General features: G+C 39.1%; 1 protein-coding gene across 2 annotated transcripts; it reads right to left on the bottom strand.

Annotated features, from left to right (window-relative positions):
* Nucleotides 1-391: 391 nt before the first annotated feature.
* Nucleotides 392-10,396, bottom strand: LOC112226954 (COP1 E3 ubiquitin ligase). Of its 2 annotated transcripts, none has more exons than XM_024391650.2 (20): nucleotides 9,636-10,396; nucleotides 9,284-9,343; nucleotides 9,025-9,122; nucleotides 8,725-8,789; nucleotides 8,277-8,396; nucleotides 7,803-7,871; nucleotides 7,626-7,685; nucleotides 7,325-7,416; nucleotides 7,082-7,142; nucleotides 6,698-6,812; nucleotides 6,248-6,383; nucleotides 5,082-5,225; nucleotides 4,757-4,865; nucleotides 4,287-4,365; nucleotides 4,015-4,131; nucleotides 3,704-3,821; nucleotides 3,400-3,524; nucleotides 2,956-3,116; nucleotides 2,159-2,203; nucleotides 392-1,306 (listed from the first exon to the last, which is right to left on the bottom strand). In XM_024391650.2, the coding sequence occupies exons 1-20, from the start codon at nucleotides 9,977-9,979 to the stop codon at nucleotides 1,289-1,291; spliced, it is 2,136 nt and encodes a 711-aa protein (XP_024247418.1). In that variant the 5' UTR covers nucleotides 9,980-10,396; the 3' UTR covers nucleotides 392-1,288. The 2 variants fall into 2 exon arrangements, with proteins under 2 accessions (XP_024247418.1, XP_024247417.1); XM_024391649.2 differs by having other exon boundaries at nucleotides 4,287-4,368; nucleotides 9,636-10,395.
* Nucleotides 10,397-14,396: the final 4,000 nt, after the last annotated feature.

Raw genomic sequence — 14,396 nt, forward strand, 5'->3', positions numbered from 1 at the left:
AATCACCTTCTGATAACTGACAATTGCTGACTCTTATACCAGCAAAAGAAAGAAGCTGCTCACTCAGTTAATAATTTAAGTTACAAGCCATGGGAATTGAGGGGTATAACTAAACACGTACAAATAATGAATTAAGAGTCAAAGTAGGATGAAACAGAAAATGAAATGATTTTCTGTATATAATAATTATACAGGAACTCAAGAGGTGACAATGAAAACAGCCCTGCAAATAACTAATGTTAACTTGATTGTTCAAGGAAGCTGTCCCGTACAAATTGTGAAGATAAAGTAATCAAGATGCAACTGTGAAAGTCAGGGAACATTAGACTACTCACTTTCAGTCTTACGTTCTGCCTTTTTAAAACAAGAATAACTCAATGCAAAGACAAAGTTCTCTGCAAATAATTTATTTAGGTATACAAATACAGAACATCTCTTGGTTGTTTCTCAGAAAATAGGTACATCTTGGCATTCTAGCAAATCCACTTGATTTCATGTGTTGGACGTGTTCTGGTTGCAACATGTATCATGATTTAATACAAAATTAAAGTATTTGAGACAGGATTTGTATTATCAAATACATGTTCACTGACAAAATAAAAATATACTGTAACATGAGTGAAATGTCTCAGAGTCATTAGTCAATCTTCCGTTGCATTTTCAAACTCAAAATGATTGACTCTAAGCCATGCCACTGAAAGCTTGATTGCAGAATGAAAACAAGTCCAGTTAAAAGATGTTGCCATGGCTTGAAACATCAAACAGTCTAAACATAGGGGTAAACCAAAGACTATTGAAAAAGGATGACATGTATACATTGGGTTGAAAATACATTCATACAATGAGTCATTTTGCATTTTATTTTTGTTTTGTCTTGTGCTTTGGCCTTCATGCTGGATGTACCTCTTATGAAATATACTTAAGTTTATTAAAAAGAACATTTCCATTCAATTTCAAATCATGTTAAGAGATGTTCTATTAGTCATTAACTTTATTCAAATTTATTTCAAAAGATGAATCTTCTACTTTTGTGCAGAAAAGCCCTCAATGTCATTCTGAATTACATACATCCACAATCCTAGTGTATGATGTACACAAAGTCTTTTCCAAAGTATTCTTGTTCATTAAAATCAAACGACTTTGGTTTTATTCATTCTCCCAATCTGGTCAGCTCCTCAGATCTAGAATTGCAAAGTTTCTATTCGACCAAGAAACTATACGCTCCAATCCTGGCCATGAAAGAAATGGAGCCGTAATTTCCAGAGGCTTTGATGAGATCTGATGGACCTTAAACAAGCTCAAGTACCTATAGAGAAAGAAAAATACAGGTGAGCAGAAAGAATAAACCATGTAGCCTACATTTTTCCTAGGCTGAAAAATCTGATACTTCACACAGCCACTCCAAAAAAAATCCAATGACCAACTTAATGACGTCCTCCAGTGATTTTTTACAATTTACCTGTGAAAAGTGATAACCCAAGTACACATACAGTAAAGTACACACACTAAAGGGTAAAGAGCAAAACAGTGGTTTTTAGACAACCTTCAAATAGGGCATTTATGAGTTGGTTTGATGGGAAGTTGTGATGTCAAAGAGGAGCAATAGAGTACAAAAAAGGAAATATATTTTGTTCTTCTGTATTAGAGGCAATGTCATCTCTAAACCACCCCTCCCCCCAGATATGTTTATTGCGGATCGACACTGATCTCAAAAACGACCTCTCTAGAATCCATATAACAGAAATCCGTAGTGACGGAGAACTTCAACCCCTGAGTTCCCAAACCAGGGAAAGACAATGCTAAATACATTAGCAGAGTCCAGGGCTCGGTTTTCCAAAAGCATCTTAAGGCTAAGAACCTTGGCAGGAGCATCGTTAAATATCCGAGATGGTCCATCTCTTTGTTATCCATCTCTCTGTGACTGCCAATAACTTCAGAACCAAGTTAACAAATGTTGCCAATGTCTTTGCAATTGATACAAACAAGCAATGTATTATAAAATGATAATTCAAATGAAAAATGTTCATGCAGCCACCGTTCTCTTTGCATGGTGTTTTGGGAAACCCATGTTATATCTTCAGCTGTCTTCAACACTCGTAAGCTTAAATTCATCACTATTGGGAAACTGGGCCGAGTAAAATACAATCACAAAACAAACCTTGATTGTTCCTTGACTGTTTGCAGCAATCAGCACATTGGACTCCTACAAGAGAGGACACAAACCATGAAACTGTTAAATTAGTACTCATGGTTGATTGACACCATTATTATTACATTTCTTGATTATGCTTTTACTAAATGACAAATGTGGCCTTAAAGAGTCTGTATAAATGTATCCATAACATTCAAATGATATCATCTGGTAATTAACTTCTCATTTGGTGGATTAAAAACTTTTTTTTTTAGCTGAGCTATGCTGGTCAGGGAAATTCTGTGCAAAGAGAAAGGAACGATGTTGCTACCTCACTCGCCAAACAAGGTCCATGAATTAAGGAGCAAACTGAAGAGGAAATTCAGCTACTGTTGGAGAGGTCGTGCGTTTCAACCCATAGCCTTCATCAGGGTTTTTCAAAAGGTGGTTAATTTGGTATTTCAACCCTGTGTTTTACTATTTACCAACCATGGATATTGTAGGTGGGTTGATGCGTGTGGGATTATGAACATTATCTTAGACCAAACTGTTTGTGTTTTGAGCCACTCTTGTGTGGCAGTTACTTGTCCTTGTGTGAGAGAGTAATAACATGCTCCACTGGACAGTGGTGTCCTTCTGCCTGGAGGAACGCCCTAGTTTCTTATAGACCCTAGACTGGGACCATTATTAAGGTCACAAGAGAGGCATTTGTTGTCAGAAAATATTTTGTTTGCAGCCATTTCGAGAGGCGTAACCATAACGCAGACATATAAAGAGGATATGAATCCCCACTGATCTGACTGACACACCGTTCTCGCACTCACCCCGTCAGGCATAGCTCTCCAGCATACGGCGCTGACAAACTCGTTGGTGTCATCCTCCTTCTTGTCTTTATCCAACACACTCTTCACAGTGTCAAACTTGAACGTCAGCAGTGTCTTGGACAGCCCCTTGTAGTAGAGATAAAGTGAGTTGTTCTCACTTCCTGCAGAGAGAAGAATGATTGAACTCCAAAATCTGGCAGTTTATCAGATCATTTAGTACCATATCATATCAAAGTACTCACTACATTTGAAAGCACCCAAAATGCATTCTTAAACTGAACACATCCACGACTGGTCAATCAATAGACTGTCCCCAAACACATTAAATCTGAAGCCATATACAAATGTCAATCTGATTGTGTCAATCTGAGTAAAAGCATTTTCACATCCACTGAAGGACTTTCCCAGTACCACACAGCATGCTGCCAATGTGGTCCCACTTACCACACGCAACATAGTCCCCATTGGAGGCAAGGCCAACAAAGTTCTTCTCATTGATGTGGCCCTTGAATGAGCGCAAGCAGTGGGGCTTGTTTACATTCCACAGCTTTAGCTGGCTGTCTGTTGAGCTGTGTGATACAGAAGAGGAACTATGTCAGCAGAACATGCACTATGACTATCAAATATGGTAGTAATTATCATATCAGGGACCTAATAGGAAAATGCTGTGACATTTTGGGGAACATTTACAATATGGTCAAATGTAAAGTGTGACATCTCTGAATGTAATTTGATTGAGTTGACTTACGCAGATACAATTTCCTCTCCGTTGACAAACTTAGCATAGGACACAGCTTTCCTGTGGCCTTTGAACACCATGATGGGCTGTTTAGTGTTGCGGAGGTCGTAGTAGTGGACACAGTGGTCTGGGAGAAAAACACAAAATGACAGTAGTAAAATCTTTAAAGCATTTTTTTACGAAGTGCAATGCATGTTTCAATTCCTCCTTCACCCCCCAAAAGAGGTATGAAGTGCAATGCATGTTTCAACTCATCCTTCACCCAAATCAAGACCTTGGAAGAGGGTTGGAAGCAGAAGTAGCATCACAGATCAACCTACCCGCACATCCAAAAGCAAGGTGATACCTCGATGTCGGACTGAACTTTACACAGCACACATTTGCTTTGGCCTCGATGCTGGCGACTGAATTGTCAAGGTTGGTAGACCATAACTTCACTGAAAGAAACAAAAACCAGGTGCAATCCTAGATCAATAACAAAACACCAGAGATGTTGAGACTAGCAATATGTTCCCTTTAAACCCAGCAGGCATCTTGTTTATTAGGACCTTGGGAGAAGTGCAAACAAACAACTGCATCGCTTCAACATTACCTTTCGCATCATCAGAACCAGAGGCTAGAAGCTTGGGATCCATGAGGTTGAAATCGACACTCCAACATCTTTTCTCATGCTCCTGGAGGAACATCACAGGTGTGAAACAAACATAACTGACTTTTATAACGGAATAGATTTCCATCTATAGAGCAGTGTAAATTCCACCACAGCTAAAATCTCACTAGCCCAAGAATACTGGGGTACATACTTTAGCAAAGGTTTACTTTGAATACAGAGTGGATGAAATATGTATTTCATACAGTACATCTGCAAAAGTGTCTGTTTCCATTTAGTAATGGATTGAGTGTAGTGTCCAAAGAAAATCAAACAAAGGTAAAAGCTTCTGGGTATAGTAGGAGGCCTTAGCAGCAACAATCCCCACAGCTGTGGTTTGTTTGTTCCATTGTATTAGAGTAGTTGTATTTGAAAGGGGGGAACCTCGGGGAATGAGCGCGCCAGGTGCATACCTGATAGACCTTTGACCTTTGGCCAGTGAAACCATCCCACAGGATGACTGTTCCCTCGTAGTCGCTGCTAGCCAACAGATTCTTGTGGTAGCTGCTCCAGCTGATACAGCTGAAATACAAAACACATGGGGATGTAAGAGCAGAGACCTGTTCTTCCATGTTTCTATGAGGATTAATGAATATCCTAGATCCATAAAATCTAGAACATTTAAAACAATACCCAGAATAGGGAACCCACTAAGGTAATGAACATTGTTTAAGTGTGTAATTTCTATTGTAATACAGAGATGGTAATTCTCAACATTAAGACAGGTTGAAAGGTCACCTGATTTTGGAGTTGCATGTCATTTCATTGACAGGGTAATGAATGTCCACAGCATCCTGGATCACTGTTCCATACTCAAACACCTTGATTTTCTTGGTGACGCCAGCAATGGCAAAGTAATCACAGTCACGATCAAATTCAATGCTGCAGAGACAAGAGCGCAAAACAACCTCAATAGCCAATAAGAAGTTGCATAAAACAAGTAACAATGGTGAATTTAGTTGCGTGCAATGAAGCATTATTTCATAAGAAGCATGGTAGCATCTTAAATGGCCCCCTATTCACTATAGAGTGCACTACCAGCACTATATAGGGAATGAGGCGCCAACTGTGAACCACACTAAGTCTCCCATCAGATTGCATTAGTACTTTTCCATAGAGATAGAGGTAGATAAGAGATAGAGCTAGCAACAGACACCATGGGGCCTTCGGCTACACTCTGGTAGCAAATGGAAGATGTATTGTGATACAAGAGCGCTCTCTGTAGGTCAAATTGGATACTAACCATTAGGATGGTGCTAAATCTAACAAAAATAAATAAAACGCAACATGCAACAATTTCAAAGATTTTACTGAGTTACAGTTCATAGAAAGAAATCAGTCCATTTAAATAAATTCATTCGGTCCTAATCTATGGATCTCCCATTTGTGAGCCAGGCCCACCCAATCAGAATGAGTTTTTCCCTACAGAAGGGGTTTATTACAGATAGAAATACTCCTTTTTACTCCCCCTCCTGCAGGCCTGCAGGTGAAGAAGCAGGGACGTGGAGATCCTGGGCTGGCGTGGTTACACGTGGCCTGCGGTTGTACCGACAAATTCTCTAAAACGACGTTGGAGGCAGCTTATGGTAGATAAATGAACATTTAAATCTCTGGCATTAGCTCTGGTGGACATTCCTGCAGTCAGCATACCAATTGCACGCTCCCTCAAAACTTGATGGATTATCTTGGCAAAGAAGATATGATCACCAACAGGGATGTAAACATATGTGTGCATAACATTTGAGAAATAAGCTTTTATGTGCGTAAAAAAATCCCGGACATTTTCCTTTGTTTGTTCATGAAACATGGGACCAACACTTTACATGTTGCATTTATATTTTTGTTCAGTATAATTAGCTAAGCCATCAAATGCTTTGTGTTTGACAGTTGAGGGTTGACATTACCTAGAGACAATACTGGAGCCGTTGTAGAGATCACTAGCATAAGACAGGGTCGCCAACGGCCGCACAGAGTTGTACCGTGTGAACTTTGAGAGACACTCCATGAAATCATCCAGTTGATTTAGGTTCCTGCTGTCATCTAAAACAAGACATGACAAACAATAAATATCTAACCCTGAACACCATTAGAAAGTAAACCATGTTTTAGTTGTTTATTATCAGATTCGTCATTATGTCTTGCGCTCCATGCAAGTCAGCCAGAGGGCAGGAGCCTCAAGCCTAAAATAGATTCTGCAAGATAATGCAGCTCAGTCAGCTAAAAGTTCAACCTAGAGGGTTGTTGTTACGGTCATTTGTGGAAGATGCCATCACCCTTCCTCTTTTGGAAGACAAGGACATTACTTTACCCAGAGAAGCCTTTTAAGTAAAAGTCGACGTAAACCTAGAGGGTACCTGTTAATCGGGTCATCCGGTTAGAGAAGTAGCATTGCTCCAGATCTTCAAAGTGCGCTGTGAGCCTCTTTCTACGTGAAGCCAGAGTACTGTTGTACCACGTTTGCCTCTTACCCTTTGGTAAAATAGAAAAGACACAGACAGACACTAAACACATGCATCTGCAAAATGTGAACATGAACCGCCAACATCAATGATTCACAATGGCTGTGTCTCGATTCTCCAACCTTCTCCCAAAGTGTAAACTCACACACTTTCTTGCATGGATTAAACAACACACCACCCAATGCTTACACCAATCCTATGCTTTTAAATCCATGACTAGAAAAGTGGAGAACAGGGATGCAACCTATGGCTCAGAAAACTACAGTGGGTCAGACTTACCTGGGAAGTTCCACCAAAACCTGGTGGTTGACTCGGATACTCTGTCGAATCCATAAGACTACTGTAAAGGCAAGAATTTGTTTGCTACCGTAAATATATATCAGTGTCTCCTGTAAAAGCTCAACCTTTTCACAACATTTAAAGGAAATTCATACAAAGATCCCAAATGTATATTCTGAGTCAGATAATTACTTTGGTCCTTTCACAAGACCAACTAAAGAACAGGACAGAATTTTGTTTTACCTAGGTGCAGGTGAGGGAGCCTCGAAATTGGGCACAGTGCTGTCCAAGTTACGATCCATGTCACTCATTGGTGAGTACAGTCCACTCATTTCCTAGAAAATGCACAATGTATTTAGTTTAAAAAAGAAAACTCCTCAACAGACTTTACCTGCATTTCTGAACATTCTGGGGTGGTTTTTCTGGGACAGAGTTTTTGTCCAGGACTAGGCTTAATCTGTGTCAGGGAAACCAGACCTCTGACTGCTAATCCATTTCAAGAGGACAGAAATGTTAGGATAGCTAGCTATGTATATTATTTTACCTCAACACGCTTGATATCCTCCTCCAAAAAGTTTAGCTCCTTCTGCAACTGCTCCAGTTGCTGAATGGTAAAACACAATGTCACTCAATAACTAATGGTTATTTCCTAACATAGATTACTACTGTAAGTAAATATTGAAACATAAGATGAGATCAAAAAAAAAGATATGGGGCACACCTCTCTTTTATTTCTTCTTGCTTCTTTGAGGAATTCCATTAAGATCTGACGTTGAGCAGCTTGTGATTCCTATGGGAATAAACAGACAGAGTTAATGGTCAATCAAGGTATGACTACAAAGTCACTAAATAGGATTAATTAAATGTAATGTTATGAATAAACAAAAGAAAGTGTATTTGATCTGCAGTTATTTTTTGGGGGGGATCAAGTTTCAACTTTATTTGTCCCAGAGGGCAATTGGTTTTGCAGCAAGGAGCGCATGAGAAGAAATACCTTGCTGCTGGTCGCTGCACGAGCATGCACACCTGGGTTCGATAAGGGGTTATGTTATGGTTAATGTGGTATAGTTTCAGCGAGGTTATGGTAAAGGTTAGGGAAAGGCATAAAAGTTAACATTGGGTGAGTGTCCCGCTGTCCGCCCACCATTCATTTTCTGCTGGTTAAATATATAGTGCTTAAACAAAATATGCATACCGCTTCCAGCTGTTTCTTTTTCTGTACAAGGAGTTCCAGCATCAAGTTGACATTAGCAAGATCTAGGTTCTCTTGGTCTGTGCCCAGGACGTCTTGAAACACTTGCCATCTTGACCCATTCTAAAAACAGGAGAAATATACAATTAGGCAGGTACTTTTGGGATATTGGGTGAACTGTTGGGTTCCTTCACTATTAGACATCATACACACCAACAACAATTGCTAGGGTAAAGTTAATGGCAGTTTCCTGGACAGACTAAGCAGAATCATGGACTATTAAGCTTTTTTCAATGAAGAGTCTCCATTGAGCTTGCTTTTAAATTGAAGACCAGGCTAAATCTGTGTCTGAGAAACTGGCCCATAATGTTGTCTGCATTTTGTAGTAACATTTGATCCAGGTCTGGTTTCTTGTGCAAGTGTATGCGACCTGATCAGCTGAAGCACTTACAGGATGGTCCATCTTCAGCCGTTTTTCATCTGATCTCTGTTTTTGTTTGAGAATAAGTTCATTGACTGTAACAAATCAAAACAAGAGTTAGAATTACTACTGAGGAGGAGTGATGTATTGGAAAAGTTCAAAGATTACTTTTGACCAGGGCCCATACAAAAATAGTGCACCAAATATGGAATAGTTTGCCATTTGGGACAAAGCTGGTGAAAAGGCTGTAGGGAAGCTAGCTACACCACAGCCACCAACATATGTAGGACATTGTTTTCAAACCAAATCTATATCAACAGACAAACCTACCAAGAAAGTTTGGATAGAGCTGATCCACGTTGTCAATGATGTAGTTACATTTTGGGCACCTATTGCTGTCCTCCAAACTCTGGCGAATGCACTTGTAGCTGAACACAGAAATAAAATGGGAAAACCAGCATAGGGAAAAATGATTGATGCATTGGTGGAGGTTACCAAATGAACTAGTTAATATTGATGAATGGTACTAAAAGCTATAGAAAATAAATGGGTGTACTGTAGGCTTGCCAATGTCATCAAGTTTGCTTACCAGAAACTGTGTCCACATTTTGTCATGTGTGCCTCCTCAATCATTTCAAAACAGATCGGGCTGAAAAGAAAATGCAATGCAACATAATTTGGTTAATTAGGAAAAATGAACCTTACTTTGACAGTGTTCAACTATTGAAGTTAGAATAAATAAGTGCGAATAACCAATGAGTCTGGTTTAATGATATAGATTTCTGAGCTTTTGTAGCTACCAGGCTAGCTAGCTAACGGACATTGTAAACAAGAATGCACTCAAATTGAGCTAGCGAGCGACATATAATTAGCAACCTAGTCAGCAAGCAAATTAGCTAAACAAGTTCGCAAAGTAGCTAGCATTTTGCAGGAAAACTCACCACACAAAATCGTTGCTTTTATCTTCGTAGGAATTCAAGAGACCATTGTAGAGAGGTGCTTGGTGGAGAGGACGTTTTCTGCTGGTGCCAGAAGAGGATGAACTGGGTCTGCTAAGTGTGGCTAAGCTTATTGGAGACTGGACAGCCGCTGCAGGTACGAGCAACCCATCGCCAGTTGTAGCCAGAGTCCGTGAGGGCACAACATTTGAAGAATTGTTCACATTCGTACTGACGTTACCGCCTACGCTGGTAGCACCGTTAGCATTGGTAGTGCCACCGGTACTGCTGCTACTTGTCCCAGGCCCCGTTCCACCGCCAGTTTGCTGTTGACGGTTGCTTGCCATAATTCAAGCCTGATGCCCAACTCTTCCAAGGCCAGAGACTTGTCTTGTTGTAGTTCACCGCATCCGGGCTCAGCTATTTAGTTAGTTAGCTAGTTAGCTTGCTAGCTAATGTTAGCTTACCAGCTAATGTGCTAGTGAGCTAAGATAAAATAACAATGTACGAATACACACAGGCTCGCTGTTAGCGAACTTCTTTAGATTAAATTGTAAGCTTTTGTCAACAAGTCGACCATAACAAAGTTACAATAATTATACAATCTTCACCGCTGTCTGTCTACGTTCAGGGAATTAGAAACCATCTCCTCGGTTACTCAGATGTCTGACACAAAACGAACCCACATTCCTGGCAAAGATGCATTACTGCCCCCTACTACGCAGGAGTAGTGCGTTATCGCTGCGAAGGTGAACCCTGCCTGCATTGAATGAATGCACCCACACCAATAAAATAGGAGATGCAACAAAATGTATAAAATCATTTATATCAGGTTTTGTACTTACATCTAGGATAGTATTGTGTTTTTGTGAAGTATGTAATTGACTTTTTATTATTTGGTATACATACAGTACCAGTCAAAAGTTTGGACATACCTACCGTACTCATTCAAGGGTTTTTCTTTATTTGTACTATTTTCTACATTGTAGAATAATTGTGAATACATCAACACCATGAAATAACACATATGGAATAATGTAGTAACCAAAAAAGTGTTAAACAAATCAAAATATATTTTAGATTTTAAATTCTTTAAAGTAGCCCCCCTTTGCCTTGAACTCTGTGAAGCATTTATTTGGACTGCAATTTCTGAGGCTGGTAACTAATGAACTTATCCTCTGCAGCAGAGGTAACTGGGTCTTCCTTTCCTGTGGCGGTCCTCATGAGAGCCAGTTTCATTATAGTGCTTGATGTTTTTTGCGACTGCACTTGAAGAAACTTTCAAAGTTCTTGAAATGAATCGCATTGACTGACCTTCATGTCTTAAAGTAGGGATGGACTGTTGTTTCTCTTTGCTTATTTGAGCTGTTTTTGCCATAGTATGGACTTGGTCTTTTATCAAATAGAGCTATCTTCTGTATACCACCCCTACCTTGTTACAACACAACTGATTGGCTCAAACACATTGAGAAGGAAAAAAAATCCATAAATTAACTTTTAACAAGGCACACCTGTTAATTGAAATTCATTACAGGTCATGAAGCTGGTTGAGAGAATGCTAAGAGTGTGCAAAGATTTCATCAAGGCAAAGGGTGGCTACTTTGAAGAATCTCAAATATAAAATATATTTTGATTTGTTTAACAATGTTCTGGTTACTACATGATTCCACATGTGTTATTTAATAGTGTTGATGACTTCACTATTATTTTACAACGTAGAAATTAGCAAAAATAAAGAAAAACCCTTGAATGAGTAGGTGTGTCCAAACTTTTGACTGGTACTGTATATACTTTCCACAAAATTCAGTCTGTAAAAATCTGCAAAGGTTAGATATTGACAGTGCCTAGAGAAAGCATTCACACCCCTTTACATTTTCAATTTTTTTTGTGTGTTAGACTACATTTTAAATGGATTCAATTGAGATTTTGTGTCACTGGCCTATACAAAATACCCCATAATGTAAAAGTGGAATTATGTTTATAGACATGTTGACAAATTCATAAAAAATGAAAAGCTTAAATGTCTTGAGTCAATAAGTATTCAACCCCTATGTTATGGCAAGCCTAAATAAGTTCAGGAGTAAAAATGTGCTTAAAAAGTCACATAATAAATTGCATGGACTCACTCCATGTGCAATAATAGTGTTTAACATGGTTACAGGTAGCCTATTGGTTAAGAGTGTTGGGTCAGTAACCGAAAGGTGGAAAATCAGTCGATGTGCCCTTGAGTAAGGCACTTAAACCTAATTGCTCATGTAAGTTGTTCTGGATGAGAGTGTCTGCTAAATTACTAAAATGTCAAATGTAAAAGTATGTTTGAATGACTACCTCATCTCTGTACCCCAAACATACAATTACCTGTAAGGTCCCTCAGTCAAGTAATGAATTTCAAACACAGATTCAATCACAAAGGCCGGAGAAGTTGTCCAATGCCTCGCAAAGAAGGGCACAGATTGGTACATGGGTATAAAAAAAACAGACATTGTATATCCCTTTGACCATGGTGAAGTTATTAATTACACTTTGAATCAATACACCCAGTCAACAAAATATACAGGCATCTTACCTAACTCAGTTTACGGAGAGTAAGGAAACCGGGCAGGGATTTCACTATGAGGCCAAAGGTGACTTTAAAACTGTTACAGAGTTTAATGGATTTGATAGGAGAACTGAGGATGAATCACCACCATTGTAGTTACTCCATAATACCAACCTTAATGATAGAGTGAAAAGAAGGAAGCCTGTACACAATAAAATTGTGGCAAAGAAATTAACTGTCCTGAATGTCCTGAATACAAAGCGTTATACAGTATATTTTGGCAAATCCAACACAACACATCACGGAGTACCACTCTTCATATTTTCAAGAATAGTGGTGGCTGCATATATGGATATGTGTGTCATTGGCAAGGACTATGGGAGGAAAACCTAGTTCAGTATACTTTCCAACAAACAATGGGAGGCAAATGTACCTTTCAGCAGGACATTAACCTAAAACTCAAGGCCAAATATACACTGGAGTTGCTTACCAAGATGACATTGAATGTTCCTGAGTGGCCTAGTTACAGTTTTGACTTCGGCTTGAATATCTATGGCAAGACTTGAAAATGGCTGTCTAGCAATGATCAACAACAAACTAGACAGAATAATTAAAAAAATGTGCAAATATTGTACAATCCAGGTGTGCAAAGTTCTGAGAGACTTACCCAGAAAGACTCATAGCTGTATTCGCTGCCAAAGGTGATTCTAACATATATTGACTCAGGGGTGTGAATATTTATGTAAATGTATTTCTGTATTTAATTTTCAATACATTTGCAAAAATGCATGACATTTTTTTTCTCCACTTTATCATTATGGGGTATTGTGTGTAGATGTGTGAGAGAAAAAAAATAAATGTAATACATGTTGAATTCAGGTTTTAACACAATAAAATGTGGAATAAGTCAAGGGGTATGAATACTTTCTGAAGGCACTATATGTTTTTTGGATGTAAAGTTGTCTTGACAAGTTGTGGAGTTAGTGGTGGTGACCATACCTGCCTCATGAAGTTCTGACAGCACACAGCAGAGGGCATGATCACCTCTGTCACACTCCTCACCAAGGCTCATTCACGTGACAAGCAAACCATCTCTGTCCATCCACGCTTTATACTAAAAACTCTTTATTCATTCATCTATTTTCTTACATTAGAAGCAATTGGTTTATCTATTTTTTCCATATCTACTCTCATTCAGTCAAAGTGGAGTATTGTGCATGTAGGCCTGCACAGCATTCACAGCAAATAATGTTTCCAATGTTTTCCCTTGTGGAACAGATTTATGAACAGTTCCCTGTGTAATTCAATTAAGATGGAAAAAGGCATACTCAGGCAGAGGAAAAATACTGGATATCTTGTAGAATACATTCGTTTCTCTCATGGACCACCATGGCAAATGTTTATCCTTCCCTGTTCCTTCCCTTTCAAAACAACCTATCTGATTTGTATGTGCATTCATTTATCTCTATTTATGATATTTTTGAATATCACTGTAGCAAATTCATGCCAAGCAATGTTTTATTGTTAAAAAGGTTGGGGAAAATCCCAAAACAGAGGCTAGAGGTGCAATTATTTAATTATTTTGCCATGATGCTTCTGAAAAAGTGAAAGGTACAAAAGTGCATAAAGTGAGAAGGTGCTTAGAAACTAAAGTTTATGTTACTTAATCATCATCAAGATAGTACCTACTCTCCGTCATCTCATACAAAAACAATATTAGTACCTTGTGGTGTTCTTGTGTCCTTTTTTCTGCCATAATTAGCATTTGAAACACAACAGAGACAGTATACCTCTCTGAAGTAACCAATTCTTATTTACAACAAACAGCCAGAATGCATTCACTACTCACACAACAAGTAGCCCACACCTGCAACACATGTTTTATCCCTTTACTGTTGATTTCAATGGTTTTTCACTTGTTTTGCTGTGTTTGCAAATGTAACAGTATAACTTTAGACCGTCCCCTCGCCAATACCCGGGCGCGAACCAGGGACCCTCTGCACACATCAACAGTCACCCACGAAGCATCGTTACCCATCGCTCCACAAAAGCCGCGGCCCTTGCAGAGCAACTACTTCAAGGTCTCAGAGCAAGTGACGTCACCGATTGAAACGCTATTTAGCGCGAACCACCGCTAACTAAGCTAGCGTTTCACATCCGTTACACTCACCCCCCTTTTGACCTCCTCCTTTTCCGCAGCAACCAGTGATCCGGGTCAAGGCACC

Source organism: Oncorhynchus tshawytscha, linkage group LG28 (assembly GCF_018296145.1).
Source record: "Oncorhynchus tshawytscha isolate Ot180627B linkage group LG28, Otsh_v2.0, whole genome shotgun sequence".
In the NCBI taxonomy this organism is placed as follows: domain Eukaryota; kingdom Metazoa; phylum Chordata; class Actinopteri; order Salmoniformes; family Salmonidae; genus Oncorhynchus; species Oncorhynchus tshawytscha.